Raw genomic sequence first — 17,381 nt, 5'->3', positions numbered from 1 at the left:
GAGGGGCTATAGGCACTTTTGTGAGTTAGCCAGTAGACTTTGTACAAGTAATTCCTTCTAACGTATGATTTTTCACCTTATGCTCTCTCATATGATATATATATATATATATATATATATATATATATTGATCTATAATTGATATGTTTTTTATTGAATCTTTCAGGAAAATGTACATTCTACCCCCAGTAGCAACCAAAACACTAAGCCATCTTTGGGGGATGTGAGCTCGATGCCATCTACCAGAGATGTGAGCTCAAAACATATGTGTATATATGAGCTCAAAAAATATGTGTATATATTAGGATGTAAATAAACATGAATGGATAGTTGTAATTGCTATATGTGTATATATGAGGTAAATTATGTTGTCTTAACTTCTCGCTTTTGCATAGCGGTGTGTTATAATTAACTAACATTTGTGTTATATATATTAGGTACTTGTATGAAAATTTTGTTTCAGTAAATAAGATAAATATGATGTTCATATCCCTATATGTTACCGCTTTGGTGTCGAGTGATGAAAATAATATTGGGGAATAGACAAAACTGATTGCAGATACTCTCCTCATTCGTAAAGAATCTGTAGGTTTAGTTCTTGAACCTTTTAATATCGAGTGAGCATTTTTTAATTATCTTTTATATTTCTGTCTTTAGTATGTTTGTTATGCTTAACATTTCCTAACCATGTACATATGTTTTGTTAGGCAACATTGGCTTTTGGTTGCCATCAATCGAGTCAATGAAGAAATATACTACTTTGACTCATTGGCACATGGTGGTCCGGACAAGTACCCCGCTATGAAAGAATTGTTTTCTAAGTAAGTAGACTACTTATTTAAACTTTTTAGTTACACTTTCAATTTCCTAGTTGTTTCGTAATTAAGTGCATTTTCTATTGTTTAGTACGGTGAGAGTATACAGAGACTGTAGTCGTTCTAGAAAAACAATACCACAACACAAAATCAAGTGGACTCATATAAAGGTATTGGCACAAATAATCTCAAATAGTTATATGTGTAGTGTATTCATATTTCAACTAAGATAATACTTATATGTTTACTTCGTTTTAATTGTAGACCCATTGTCAAACAAATGAGGGAGATTGCAGCTATTATGTGCTGAAATTCCTGAAGAAGATCAATCCGCAGCAGTCAACTAATGAAATGAAGTTTGTTAGCAAATCATATATAGATGGCCAAGTCAACCAGATTAGAGAACATTGTTGAAAGGAGAAGTTTGAGAGAGGTAGGTTTTCCCCTCTCAACAAATTGTCCCAGCAACGGCGCCAATTTGTTGAAAGGCGAAAATTTCTCTTCGTCGATGTGTTCTCTTTTTATTTGGTTAAGTAAGTGACTCGATTTTATTCTTTGTTCTCCATCTCGACTTTGTTGAAATAAATTCCAACGCCGGTATAATGGTTTCAAGAATATTCCAGTTACAACTTACTTCTAATAATCATGTGAATAAGTTATTCCTCCTTTGTCCCATCTCGGTGTTAGAATAAATTCTAACGAATGTACAATGGTATCGAAGCAATCCCCTATTACATAATTATTAAGTACCTTTGAATATCATCTCGGTTTTGTGGAATAAATTTCAACACCAGTTTAATGGTATTCTAATGTACAAAAGTGATGAATAGTTAGTTGTTAGAAACAAATAAATAAAGAACAAAAGAATAATAAAGTTAAGTGACCTTTATTTATTTACTCCCTTTCGGGTTCCTTTTATTAACAAACCAGACTTCTTCCTTAAGGAAGGTTGGTATTAAAGAATAAATAAATTGCGGAATGTAAATAACAATAAATAAAAGTTAGTANCCCTAATCTTGGCTACTCTAATATTGAAGTAGTAATGAATATAAGATCTTAAGAAAAGCATGCTTAACTTTGCAAATAAACTAAGTAGTACAACTACTTCTTAGTTTATTTGTTAAGTGTTTGAGACAAGTAATTTTTCATGACTTGAAATCAGTTTTTAGGTGATCAATCTAAAAAGAGCATTAAGAATTTCTCAAACAAATAAAATTAACCAAAGCACCAACTTCAATTATTAAAATTCAAATTTAGAATAAAAGAAGAAGAAGAAGAAGAAATACATAATGCACATTCAAATGAAATTGTTAGGAGCATGAGCCATCCATCCAAGGATTGGATGCTTTAAGTTCCAAATGAGATTACAAAATGGATTTTTGCATCTCATTTGCGTTCTTCTTTCTCCTCTTGAATTATAAACTAAAAACTATAAAACTTACTTAAAAAGAACTTCTATCAACTAAGAACAAGAAGAGAGAATTGCGTTTTCACTTCAGGGAATAAGATTTTCAAGGTAAGAAGATCTATTTTTTGAATAAAATGCCTTCCTATTTATAGAGTTCCATGCCACCGTTGAGCTGTCTGTTTGCACCACTCAGCAGCTGACCAAACCCTTCAGCATGGGTTTGGTCACTTGAGCAGCTTTGACTGTGCTGACTGAGACGTGGCTTGGTGCTTGATGACCTGGTTAGGTGTTTGGTTCACCGTTCAGCATACATGTGGCATCGTTGAGCTGCCTGCTTGAGCAGCTTGGGCGTGTTCCAGGGTTATATCTGACCGTGCCAAGCTTGTGTTCTAACCGTGTCAGGCTTTTTCTAGTGCTAGGCTGAGCGGTCAAGCAGGTCCGCTAAGCTGCCTGCTTGAGCAACTTGGTATGTGTCAGGTTGGTTTGATTGAGCCAAGTTAGGTCTGACCGTGCCAGGCTGGTGTCTAGGTCAGCTCAGCGTGGCTTGGTCCACGGTCAGCAGCCTGCTTGAGCACCTTGAATTTGACTTCTTTTTCTTGTTGGACCATGAGTCTTTATTCTCTTTTCTTTTTCTTTCTAAATCCTACAAAACACATTAAAAAGAAATACAAACACAAATATACAAGATTGTGATATTTTATCCAAAAAGTATTGTTTTAAGTTGGTATTTTCTCAATTATGCTTAAGATAAGTTCCATAAAAGTGTTTGAAATTTAGGTATGTTTGGCACTTATCAAACATTGGTCAAAGTTTGTACTTAGTTTTGTTGGCAAATAGGTATAGTAGATTTTTGCATAGATTGTAGCTTTGGGAATTCAATTAATATTCAATGTAATGTATATGATTTTGTGTATGTAATATATATTTATGTAACATTATAGTGTAATTAACGTTTAATATATGAGTTCAGTTGAAATTCAGTTGTGTTCATATAGTTGTGATTTTGTATTTCTGTATGCATTCAGTTTTTTGTTTTGTTCTGTTTCTTTATGCATTCAGGTTATTTTCTGTTGTGTGCTTAACTGTGTAGAATTAGTAATAATGGTCTTCAACAACGCTTTTTTATGCATGCGTTGTTGTTATACCTATACAACATCGTTTTTTAACAATGCGTTGTTGATTACGTTTAATTCAACGGTGCATTCGTAGAAAGCATTGTTGAAAAATTATCTCTCGTGTTATTTTCTTTTAGCTATACAATAACACATTTGATAAGAAGCATTGTCAATATGATCAACAAAACTATTTCATCTGCACTTAATCGATTGACACAGTACTTAATCGATTAACGAGCCCACGAAATCCAAGATTTCAGCTACTATAACTCCATGTAATCAATTATCTCATTTCTTAATCGATTAATGGGTTCCCATTTCTTAAATTGTTTGAATGTTATTTATTTCTATTATTAATTGTTCTATATATTTAATTAATTGTCATTAATCGAATGTCAGAATGTCATTATAATTTGAATATCACTAAAAACATTAATTAGTAAAAAATTATTGTATTTTCCACAGTGTTTCCTTCAGATTGTGTTGGAGAACACTTACCTTCTTTATATTTGAATGGGGAGTTCTTCCATAGCGCTATTTTTATGAGGCACTATTGATTAGGTATAATTGATAGTGTTATTTTCATTATGCGTTATTCAAGATACTAGCAAACCCTAAAAAATTAAATTGTTCCTGCATTCTCACACATTCAGCAATCCTAACACTCATTTACTCAGCATTGAAACTCATTTACTCTTAAAATCGACCTCGAAAATCATTCAACTTCATCATCATTCGACACCAAATTTTGGAAATCATTCACTCATTCAACACGAAAATCATTCAACACCGATTTTGAAAGTCCTTCTTCACCAATTTCGAAAATACTTCACTCGTTTAACCTCAAAATCATCATTCATGCATTAAACACTGAATTGTAAGTGAGTTTTCCTTGTAATGATTTACCTTTTTAATTACATTATATTTAGCTTGTATTGAGTTTTGAATATTTTCCTTATAAATGAGTGAGAGTGATTTCACTCATTTAGCTTGTATTGAGTTAGGGACTTTCTGACCTCTTTCACTTTAATTACATAATAATGTATTTGCTCTGCTTGGTGAGCTTAATTCCAAGCTTTAGGTTTAGGAATTTATTCTCATTATATTTTTTTGTTAATAGAAAATGGATCGAAAATGGATGAGTGTCAATCGATTGACGAAGGTTGAAAACCATAATACAATTGTATGTTCTTGCTTAAGATGTTGTTACTCAAACCGAATTACTCCAAATGAGTTAAAAGTTCATTTAGTGTGTCAAAGTATTGATCAAAGTTATAATGCTGGATAAGACATGGTGAGAAGATAGACGTTGTGGGTTGTGATGATGAAATGCAAAAGAAATACAACTACACAAATGCATATGAAGATGATCGTTTCGAGGAAATGGCAAACGTTGACGAATAGGATCTTCAGGATTGTCCTAAGATGTTTTAGTGGTTGATAAGTGATGTTGAGAAACGATTATATGATGTATGTACTAAATTCACAAGATTGACAACGGCGTCAAGGTTGTATAAGTTGAAATTTGTTAATGGATGGACTGATAAGAGTTTCACCGACTTTCTTGCACTTCTAAAGGAGATTTTACCGGAAGATAATGTGCTCTCTTCTCGAACTTATGATGCAAAACAAATGTTATGCTCCATTGGCATGGACTACACTAGGATACATGCTTGTGAAAATGATTGTATCTTATTTTTTTAATGAGTATGTTTCATTAAAGTTTTGTCCTAAATGTAATGCATCATGATATAAGAAGGAAGACTCAATTCCAAAAATGGTTCTATGGTATTTTCCCATCAAATCAAGATTCAAGCGTGTGTGTAGCAATGCCAAAGATGTAAAGAAGTTGACATGGCATGATGAAGAAAGGATTATAGATGGCAAGCTTCGATATCCTGCAGATTCTCCTCAATGGAGAAAAAATGATCATGACTATCCTAGTTTTGGTCAAGAATCAAGAAATCTAAACCTTGCATTGTCAAAGGATGTAATTAACCCACATAGTGTTCAAAGTTGATCCCACGGTACATGACGAGTGATGTTGGTGTTATATAACTTACCTTCTTCTCTATGCATGAAGTGCAAATATGTGATGTTATCTATGTTAATTTCTAGACCTAAACAACCAGGAAATGACATAGACATATATTTGGCTCCATTAATTGAAGACTTGAAGGAAATATGGGAGACGGGCATAAATGTATATGATGCGTATAGGGAAGAAAGATTCAACTTGAGGGCTTTGTTGTTCGACACAATCAGTATGTGAAGATATAGTACAAAATTTCTCTGCCTTTGGTAATATGTCTAGATATAGTACAAAAGGAAATTTTGCATGTCCTTTATGTGAAGATAATACTCATTCAATGAGTTTGGAACACTATAAGAAGAATGTCTTCCTTGGCCATCGTAGATTTTTGCATTTAGATCATCCCTATCGACGATGGAGAAAAGCATTTGATGGAAACAATGAAGAAGGTCATGCTCCTTTGTCATTGATGAGTGACCAATTATTTCAAAAGCTAAAAGGTTTGAATAATAATTTTGGTAAACCTTTTCCAAAAGAAATTGTCACAAATGAGTGGAACAAAAGGTCAATCTTCTTTGAATTTCCATATTGGAGTTCATTATATGTAAGACATTTCCTCGATGTTATGCATATTGAAAAAAACGTGTTTGAAAGACTCCTTGATACCTTACTCAATGTCCCTGATAATACCAAAGATGGCTTGAATGCAAGGTTGGACTTGGTTAGTATGAGAATAAGAGAGGAATTGGGGCCAATAATGAAGGAAAAACGTATATTTCTACCTCCAGCAGCTTATACTTTGTCAAGGAAGGAGAAAATGGAATTTTGTAAATTTCTTCATGGTGTTAATGTTCTAGAGGGGTACTCTTCCAACATTTAGAACCTTGTATCAATGAAAGACCTCAAGTTAAAAGTTCTTAAGTCTCATAATTATCATGTACTTAAGGAGCATTTATTGCCTATTGGAATACGGTCAATTCCGCCTAAAAACGTTCGAGGAACCATAACTAGGTTATTCTTCTTCTTCAAGGCAATTTGTAGCAAAGTGATTGACCCTGAGAAATTACCTACATTGCAAAGACAAACTATTTTGACTTTGTGTGAGCTTGAAATTTATTTCCCACCTTCTTTTTTTGACGTAATGGTTCATCTAAGCATTCATCTTGTTCAAGAGACACAACTATGTGGCCCTTCCTATATGAGATGGATGTACCCCTTTGAGCGTTATATGAAGACATTTAAAGGGTATGTGAAGAACCAATGAAGACCAGAAGATTGTATTATCAAGTGATATGTTGTTGAAGAAGCTCTTGATTTTTGTACCACATACCTTACCGATGGTGATTTCATGGGCATTCCAAAGCCTCGATATGCAAAAAACAATTTGGTGAAGGTATTACTAGGAATGAAATATTGACTATAACAAGAATCGTATTGGAGAAAGCGCACTTATATGTTTTACATAATGCCAACGAGGTTGAGCCATTTGTTGAAATACAAAAGGAGATGCTAAGGAAGTCTTACCCAAGTAAGAATGAAAATTGGATTTACAAAGAGCATAATCGGTATTTCATAAAGTGGCTAAAAATCATATTGATGAGGAGTTAAATATAAATGTACATTCGGTTTCCGAAAGATTGAAATGGTTAGCCAATGGTCCAAGTATTCATGTCTTATCCCACACTAGTTACCTAATTAATGGGTTCACATTTTATATGAAAAACAAGATGACCAAAGTAACATGCAAAATAGTAGTGTGACTCTTGTTGCTCGAACTTTGCACATATCAAGTACAAAAGATAGAAACTCAATATATGTGAACATGTGATACTTTGGAGTGATTGAACAAATATAGGATTTGGATTACAGAATGTTTCGAATGTCGGTTTTTTATTGTATGTGGGTTGATAACAACAATGGCTTCTGAGTTTATGAGTTAGGATTCATGTAGGTAGATCTTAATAGGCTAGTATATATAGATGAGCCATTTATTCTACCATCACAAGCTCAACAAGTATTCTTATTTTAGTGACCCAGCTGATATGAAATGGTCCATTGTTCTTTTAACTAACAAAATAATCGTCAATAATATTGATGACCAAGAATATGAAGATATTGATGAAGATAATCTTTTTTTGGGACATATCAGTCGTGTGAGAGTGGACCAACTATGGACGATGATTTATATACAAGAGATGATCATGATGAAGGGCTTTGGGTGAATCAATATGTTCCTTCAAACATGGATGACTTTACAAGCCAAAAACAATCAAAAAAGGGAAAAAAGTAGATGCAAGTAGTCTTTATATAATTATAGCTTAATTTTGATTGTTTGTAATTTGTATAATTTTGTTTCTTTGTAATTTGTGAAATTTTTTTATTTATAATTATGTACTCTGTCAAAACATAATTGGCATGATATTCATTGTTTGTAGTTTGTATTGTACTGATGTTAATAAAACAAACTTTTGGTCTGTATTAATGTGTCTGTGTTTTTCATAATGTATAATTGTTGTGTTGTTGAGAATATTTATTCTACTAATAAATGTATATGCAAATATTAATTTGTACAAATCAACAACAAGTTCTAGGGGAAGCTCTGACATGCGCTGTTGTAAAGGATTAATACAACAACACTTTTTATAGACAGTATTATTATACATGCTTAATACAACAATGTTATACGTGTGTTGCGTTGTTGTATTAAGGTGATGTTTGAGTGAAGTAAACCTGGCCATGTATTATTATTTAAATAATGTATAATTTTAACAAACAATATTTTCCTTAATAATGTTAAACATAATTTCAACAACAATTGTAATAACTAACTATGTTAATATTATGAAGGATAAGTTGCAATAACAAAACATCAACATAATCCAATAATTAGAAGCTTTTACTACAATTGGAATGACAATTAATAAAATTATTTTTTTTGAAAAATAGTCTCATTTCAAACTTTTTATTATAATCATTTATTAAATATATAATTTGTTTGGATTAATCAATTATGGAATATGGTTGTGGTATCACTTCTCATTCGTATATGATCTTTGAATGGTATTGTTGCGATACTTCTATTAATTTGATTTAGTTCCAAATTAAAATAAAAATAATTTCTCTTAATTAAATTAACAATTGGCAACAAAACTAATATTAACAAAAATTAATTTTTCTCTTATAAATAATGAATATCAAAATTAAATATACATTTTATTTTCCTTAAAAAATATATATAAATGACTAATCACATCAAGAATGGAGGAAAGATTGTCAATGATAGCTTCTTTTCATCAACTCATCATTTAGTCTAATGATGTCACTTCTGCTCCTAATTAAAATACTCAACCAAAAAATAATTTTCTAACGTAGTCTCGATATTATACTTCCCATACGGATATGTAGGAGCAAAATTTCATCTTGTCATACACAAAAACAAAAAACAAATAAATTTTATTATTTGTTCAATAATTAATTAAAAAACCAAATAATTGTAGGGCTTCAAATAAGTCATGCAATATACTGAGGGTACCGTTTAGAACGGGTGAATAAGGTGTTGATATATTTCCTAGTCTGTAAATGACTAACATATCTTAATATCAAAAACTCAAAAGCTCAATGTGACCCAAGAATTTGGCTAAAAACATTTTTTACCGCCAAAATATTGTGTGTGGCAAACAATTTGCAATATAATAATTTCTCTTGAAGGTGGATTAATAAGGAGGTCAGTGGATATGGCATCCAGCTACAACAACACCTGGAGCTGTAGGGCATTTGGCTAATGGGCAATGATCATCTGCTTCAAGACCCCACCATTGAGGACCATAAACATTATAGTTTTGGAGAGCAAAATAGAGTAACACACCAGTGAAAGCAATACCAGCATCTAAAGCAGCTGAGAGGATGTAAGTATGTCTAGCCCACCATACCTTGAACTTTCTATAGACATAGAAGTTGAAGAAGATTCCAACAATTCCCCACATAATATAGTTCACTGATCTTGTTGGAGGGATGCCACTAGCACCTATAAAGATAATTGGCATGTTGATGAGTTCAATCCACTTATGATTAGGGAATTTACGTGCAAGTAGCCACACTAAAACTGGTGCAAGTGCGCCAATAAGGAAGAACCAATTCAACTCTGGGTAAACACCATCTTTGGTGAACATTCTTTGTGGACCTACTACTCCCCATATAATTGAAGCATTATAAAAGACAGTGTCATTTGGGCATGTCCATGGACTACCCTCTGGCAACAATGTTTCATCACAAATGTTAGGGATAGATGTTAGAAGCCACCATGCAGTGCTAAAGTGGACAGTTGAAGCAACTATAGTGCCCACCAGCTGAGGAAAATAAAAAGGAATTAGTATTTAATCTTGTATATTTTCATGTGTGTGGATGTTTATATTTTCTGAAGGGTTTTGCAATGTTCTCCTGCCAAATGCTTGTAGATTTTCTTATTTAGTTTAAACAATGATTAAGTCGGCAGGAGGATATAGAAGTACTCTTTCTAAAACATAAAAAACACATCTCACCTGTGCAATGAACATAGATTTTGGAGGAATTTTCATGTAGTGTCCTAATTTGAAGTCAGCAAGAAATCCAAGTGCTTGTGCCATGCTGATGTAGCCATAAGTTTTGAAAGCTACATTAGCAAGGGGTTTTCCTGGGTACATGAACCCAATAATTAACTCTGTGATCACGTTCAGTCCTGTTTGCTGCAAGGACAAGTTACTGCATGTTTAGAAAGACAAACACACTTTGAAGCAATAATATAAAAAGTAGAAAGCCATACAAGGGGCCTGATTACAAGTAATTACCATGTTCGTTGTTGCTTGAATGACCCCAATTGGTAAGGTGAAAAGTAATGCAATTCCTAGAGAAAGTAAGAATCCCCACCATGGCAATTGGAGTTGCCTTCCAAAGCCTTCACAAGCTACCAAAGACATAACAATCATTAGAGCTAAGATGGTCACAAACCACCACTCAGGGACTTGCTCATAGTTTTTCTTCATTATTCTTGTATGCACATCTCCTTCATTTTCTCCTTCTGAAGTTGTCCTAGTTGTCTTCTTCCACAAGCTCCAAATTTTTCTTTTAAATAATGTACAAGAATAAGTAGTTAGATGGCTCCGAATAGAAAATATAATACACACGAGTCTTATATATAATTACATATTAGGGGGTATAGAAACATACTTTCCATGGAAGAGGGCAACATGAGAAAGAGTTGCAGTAAGGTTTGCAAAGCTCAACCCATAATTTAATGCAAATATGACACTAAGATGGAGTTTGCTGTAATTGTTATAACTGTCTATATCAATATCAAAAGTTTTGTCGTTCAAGATCCTGGTAACATTATACTTTGCACCAGTATAGTCAAATGTTCTAGAACTGATTAAGGGGAACTTTTTTGCATCATATATATTGTTCCAATAGAAAACGGGAATCACAATATACAAAATCACCACAAATCCAACCAATGCATTGATGATAGCAAAACCAGGCACAACTAAGGGACTTCCTAAGAAGCCAGAAACAGCATTCCAGTCAAGGCTAAATGAACCAATTCCAAGGCCATACATGCCAGAACCAATTTGTTGTGCAGTTATTGAATTTTTCCAAATCAAACATACAATGGAGATAGCTGATAATCCTTGGAAGAAGTAGCCTGGAATAATGTAATAAGCAAAGCTTGCTATAAAGACCAGGAAAAAGAATTGAAGCCTAGTGTGTCCTCCTATAGGCCTTTTATCTTTCTCATGAAATGCCCTGTGGTCATTCAACAAGTATTTGTCAATGGCAAATATAACATCATTATCCTAAATAATTGTACGGAATCATGCTTATGTTGTGCTTTGTTACAAAAACTAAACATGCTCAACCCTAAGTCTAAATAAAAGATGTTGTGTTAACAAAGTCCACAATCAACTCAAAGCTTTGTCAATTATCAATGAAATGGATGGTTTTAAAGAAATATACAACATTCATTTGTTGGTCCTATAAAATGTGATTTAATCAATATTAGTATAAATAAAAGTATTTCTAAGATAGGTGGTTAAAACTATTTTTAAATTAAATGTGTTAATTATTAGTTTTAATCTCTTTTACTATAATAAATATCAATGAGGAAATAATATATATATTGTCTAATATCAAATAAAGAGTACCTGAATAGAGAAACCTGCACAAGGTTTGATGGCCACCACATATATGGGGAGTCAACAAGGAATTTTCTGAATATCCCAGCCCATCCATATCCAAGCATCTATAAATTCAAAGAAACAATTGAGAAGGTTCACCATATTTGAATAACCTTAAATAGAAAATAAACTTATAATTAATCAATCATTCACCTGGGTTGATATAGCTAACATAAAAGCAGCAATAGGATTGATACTCCTATGATAGAAAGCCTTAACAATAGTGACAATGCCTATGGCATAAACACCACTAGATCCACAGCCAGCAAGGATAGTGATAAGGGCATGTTCTTTCATAGAAAATGGCCCTGGATTCAAGGAAAAGGACCATTTGGTCAATGGGACATGAAAGCTTTTAGTTGGTAGTGTTGCAGCCATTAGTTTCCCAAGTGGAAGGGTCACAATCTGAGCTGCTACAGATGAAATGCCTAAAGGGTTGGTTCTGTAGCCGAAAAATTCGTTCACAAATGCAAGGAGCACACATGATCCCATCCCCAAAACCCATGTCCTGAATGTTAGTACTGGCTGCGTAGGGTCATCATATATTGAAACCGTGAGCCTCACTTGCTCAATTGGATTGTCATCAATCTCATTATTATCATCTGCAACAACCATAACACACCTTTAGAATACATGCTCATAAAAATATTATACAAAATGAAACTTGCTTCCTCTTACTTCAAATTAACACACATATATAACATTTACATTCAACAACCTATTTGTCATAAACCATCTCCATGAAAAAACATTAGCAATTGGATGAAGGTAGACAATTAATTTTACGATCTCTAATGTACTCCATCTTAAAACCAAAACAAGTATAAAAACCACATCACACAATTTGATACACAATTTGAGAAAGACAATATGAGAGCCATGAGAACCCATGACCAACTAGTGATGAAAATCTTGATATCAGGTCATGAAATCACACCTTCCACATATTTAAGTTACGTAATGAAAACATGCATGTATAATAAATAATTTCATATAATATCATTAGATAAACAATATCTAATAGAAATTTATGCTTTCTGTTAATGAAACTATCATATCTTCAACACAATTAAAGGAAAACATTGTTGGGTAAGTGCAAGACAATGTATATATAAATTCATGCTAGCATAACAAATAAAGTTTTCAAGCAAGTTATACCAGTTATGCCAAGTTTGTGGTGCTCAGGGACTTCGTCCACGACTCCAGCCATTGTTGCACTAGGATGTAGTAGAAAACCTTCTCCCTCCTCCTTATTATTCCACCCGGAAATTCTTAGTGAATGCTTCCTTTTTATAGGTAAATTTGCTCAGCTTTGTACTAAGAAAAAGACAATTTTTCTGTTGTTTTATCACGCATAAAGAAATCGAATCATATATAATTGGAATAAATTCTTTAATTACAGTTTACGTCCTGCTGGACTAGTTTGCCATAAAAAATGGATTCTTTTTGTTGAAAATGGTCAAACTTGACTTTTGTCACTTAGTCATCATTAAATCACTGTCATGCATTCATATTAATTTCTATCAGCAAGATATACTATAATTCACTAAAAACATTATCTAATAGAATTTTATGCTGGTAAATAAGAATAACTTCCCTTAATAGCCAAGAGGAGCACCAATAATATTATGTAATGGAGATTCCTTTTAGTTTTTACAATCTACGAATTAAAAATATGGTAAAAAGAAATGAGATACTTTATGGAGATTTCTTTGAATCCGTTTTTCATTATTAAATATTAATTACAGTTGTCAAAGCAAAGATGTTACGGGTGATAATATCAAATAAATATAATTAAAAACGTGCCACCAAAAATTATTTTGAACATTGGTGTGAACGTTGCTTTTCAACCCGAAAATTGGAAGGAAGGATGATATGTATCCCTTTGTTTTCATAATTATTTCTCTAATTTAGTTTTTATAAAAAAAAACTCAATAGAGTATTCCTAAATTGAAGCATCATGTGGTTAAAATACCCTTTAAATTTTATTAAATTAAAAAATGAAAATAAATAAAAATTAGTTTAGATGTTAACGGTTAAAATATCGAATAAAATAAAAGTGGTTAAAATGTCGATTCCTAACAAGTATCCATATTATTAATAAAGGTAAAACCCAAAATAACTTATATGAAGTAGTTTATGTTTTCTAATTTCATATTTTATAACTTTTAATTTTATTTTATAACTTATACTTTCACATATCTTTATATATACTAATATTAATAAACATTAAACAATTACCATAAAGTATTTTATATAAAATTCTATATTAATATTAATAGAAATTAGAAAACCATAAAATAACTACCATTGAAATATTTTATATTTCCATACTTTATCTTCTATACTAATATTAATAAACATTAAATAACTACGTGAAGTATTTTATATAAATTTCTATACTATTACTAATAGAAATTAAAAAAAACATAAAATAACTATCCTTGAAATATTTTATATATTCCTATTTTATCATTTATAATTCATAATTTCATGTTTATTTATACTAATCTTCTATACTAATAGATAAAGGGAAAATATAAAATAATTTCTATGGAGTAATTCTAATTTCATGTTTCTAAATAGTATATCTCTCTTAATGTAAATTAATGTTTCTTTTTCAATGGATAAGTGAATTATATTGATTATGACATTAAATTTGAAATGTGAATAAATTATTTAGTCATAACAATTTACTTTCATTTTTAACTTCGAACATATATCGGATGATACATCATTATTCTATTTTCTCTCCAAAGTTGAAGAAAAACAAAAAGTATGGACCCCACCTAACTTTTCTTTCTCTCTTTCCATCCTCCCCTCTAAACCAAAGGAGGGAAAGAGTTTATTTCTCTTCAATCTCTCTTCCCTCATTTTCTTTCTTTCATCTTTCTATCCTACCAAATGGAGCATAAATGAGAATGGTTATCATCTTTTTTGGTATAAATAATACTCTTGGGTCAATAGGTTAGCAACCAGAAAATACCAAAAAATAAATTCATTCTTTGCCTTTTTCTAATCATTTTTTGTTTGGGTAGAATAGAGTAATGATATATTCTCTTACTATATATTTCTACTAATTATTATATTTACAAGAAAGTAACACATATTATTTGTATATCAATCATTAATAAATAAAGTATCACTTTCTTATTTCTATTACTTTTTTATGATATAAGGATTATGAGGAGGATTTAGTAGAAATTATATTATTTTTTTATAGAAAATATTGACTCATTATTATCTAATTACTCTCACACATGGAAACCAGTATATTATCATTAATTCAATCATCAATCATTGTGGTGTCCACGTGTCACGCTGTAGTTGGGGAGCCATCGTTGCATGTTTCCTTTCTCGAAAACCATTGTCATTACTGCGTAATGATGGCTCTGTCATCATTGAAGGCATTATTTGTCAATCAACCCGTAATTAATACTTGTTGACCGTCATTTTCATTGTCACAGCCAACCCAAACATGATACATGACTAGATTCACTCCACCCAATTAGGTACTTTTGTTTTATATATTTTCTATTTTTATTCATTTATTTCTATTAATCCTATTTAACCATAGAGTATTATTTTTTAAACAAGGTATAATTTAAACAAACAATTTTTTTATTAATAATGATAAACATAATTTCAACGCTAATTATAATAACTAACTATGTTAATATTCTAAAGGATAAATTGTAATAACAAAAAATCAAGATAATCCAATAATTAAAACTTTTCACTATAACTGAAATGAGAATTAATAAAATTATTTGCTTGAAAAAAATGTTTTCATATGAAATTTTTTATTTATAATTATTTATTAAATATATAACTTTTTGGGATTAATCAATAACAGAATTTCACTTCTCATTCATATTTTATCTTTGAGTGGTCATATTGTGATATTTCTATTAACTTGATCTAATTCGTAATTAAAATAAAAATTATTTTCTCTTAATTAAATTAATAGTTGGAAACAACAATAATATTAATAAAAATTAATTTCTCTCTGATAAATAAGAATATCAAAATTAAATATACATTTTCTTTCTGTAAAAAATATATATAAATGACTAATCACACCAAGGATGGAAGAATGGCCGTTAGTGATAGTTTCTCTTCATCAACTCATCATTTGGATGGTCGTGTTAAGCCGCTTCTGCTCCTAATTAAAATACTCAATCGAAAAACAATTTTCTAAAGAAATGCGTAGTCTCGATTACCTATTACCCATAGTAATATGTAGGAGCAAAATTTCATCTTGTCAGACACAATAACAAAAAACAAATATATTTTATTATTTTTTCAATAATTAATTAAATAATCAAATAATTGTAGGCCTTAAAATAAGTCATGCAATATACTCAAGATATCATTTAGGACGAGCAAAGAAGGTGCTAATATATTTCTTTATCTGTAAACGATTAATATATCTGGATATCAAAAACTCAAAAGTCCAATACAATCCAAGAATTTAGTTTTAAAAAAATTCTACGTTTTTTATGGTAAATATATTATGCCTGCCACACAATTTGCAATATAATAATTGTGAAATCAAATGATTCCAAATTTTTTTGTTTCTTTGCATTTGAACTATATAATAAGCTGATTTATATGGGAGTATATTTTTGGCCCAAAAATGTAGCACTACATGTCTTACACTTGTATGATTGTTTAAAAAATACATTTAAATTAAAAATTTTATAATTAAATACTTTTCCGATCCATTACCAGTAATGACACTTGAAATGACACATTTTTTATGATAGAAAATATCATCTTGATTTCTATATATTGTTTCCTATATCAAACACAAGACAAATCATGGTTAAGGTGAATTGTAGGAAGAACTACTATGATAACTAGTGCGTTTGCATGCACTTATGCGTGTTAGTCTAAATTATAAGATATTAAATATTCAATTTTTATATATTTCATTTTAGAGTATTAAAATATATTTTTTGTGTTGTGTACTTTATATTTTAATATTTTGTCTTTATTATAAAGTTCAATTTAAGGTAAGAGAGTAATATACTGGTGGTAGTTATCTATGATTATATGATTTTTTTTGTAGAAATTAAATAATGATAATGACAAAATAAAAATTATATCATAGTGATAGTTACATCATGTTTTGACTTTTATATTTAGAAGATATAAGATATGAAAGGGGATCCACTTATTCCAAGAGTAAGAGTAAATTTAAAAAACTTACTTTACATCTTAGTCATCAGTTATAGGAAAATCTAATGATGGTTTAGATCCACTCACTCGTTTAAACCATTGAGTTTTCCTACAATTGATGACTAAGATATGGAGTAAGTGGAACCCTCTCATGATATATATATATATATATATATATAAATATAAAGAGAGATCCGTTTACGACCAAATTAAGTTACACTAGTTACACCCAATCTCAGTCATCCATTTTCCTAGATCCAACGAACCAAATAGGTAAAACTTAAAAGTTATTTAATAATTTTTTTTCCGCCCATCACTTATTGCACTCACTCATTTGATCTGTTAGATCTAAAAAAATGAATGATTGATATTGAATGTAACTAGTATAACTTAACTTGGGGCTAAACAAATCTCTCTTATAGATATATATAGTATAAATATATAATATAGATAGTATTACAACTTCATAGCAATCATGCTATAAATTCAAATAAATCCTACCAATATATGAAGATATCTATACTAGGAAAACTCAAAATAACTAACTCACCATTGTGTAATTTGTGGTTTCCTATTTTGCCATTGCTATTTTCTATTTTCTACCAAAAAAACCATATATAA

At 30.9% G+C, this 17,381-nt stretch overlaps 1 protein-coding gene across 1 annotated transcript; it reads right to left on the bottom strand.

Moving 5' to 3' along the window:
• LOC109327082 (oligopeptide transporter 1-like) lies at nucleotides 8,801–12,883 on the bottom strand. The gene is made up of 7 exons (XM_019560091.1): nucleotides 12,735–12,883; nucleotides 11,730–12,178; nucleotides 11,544–11,641; nucleotides 10,573–11,145; nucleotides 10,194–10,467; nucleotides 9,909–10,091; nucleotides 8,801–9,716 (listed from the first exon to the last, which is right to left on the bottom strand). The coding sequence occupies exons 1-7, from the start codon at nucleotides 12,784–12,786 to the stop codon at nucleotides 9,096–9,098; spliced, it is 2,250 nt and encodes a 749-aa protein (XP_019415636.1). The 5' UTR covers nucleotides 12,787–12,883; the 3' UTR covers nucleotides 8,801–9,095.

Source organism: Lupinus angustifolius, chromosome LG14 (genome assembly GCF_001865875.1).
Source record: "Lupinus angustifolius cultivar Tanjil chromosome LG14, LupAngTanjil_v1.0, whole genome shotgun sequence".
NCBI lineage: Eukaryota > Viridiplantae > Streptophyta > Magnoliopsida > Fabales > Fabaceae > Lupinus > Lupinus angustifolius.
This window is presented reverse-complemented; position numbering and strand designations above follow the sequence as displayed.

What these genes read in the sequence shown, in the direction of transcription:
- LOC109327082 (XM_019560091.1), bottom strand. Translation starts at nt 12,786, where the DNA reads ATGGCTGGAGTCGTGGACGAAGTCCCTGAGCACCACAAACTTGGCATA. An exon ending in TTCAAGCAACAACGAACATG is followed by an intron (nt 10,092 to 10,193) that starts GTAATTACTTGT and finishes TTGTCCTTGCAG; the next exon opens with CAAACAGGACTGAACGTGAT. An exon ending in AATCTATGTTCATTGCACAG is followed by an intron (nt 9,717 to 9,908) that starts GTGAGATGTGTT and finishes TATTTTCCTCAG; the next exon opens with CTGGTGGGCACTATAGTTGC.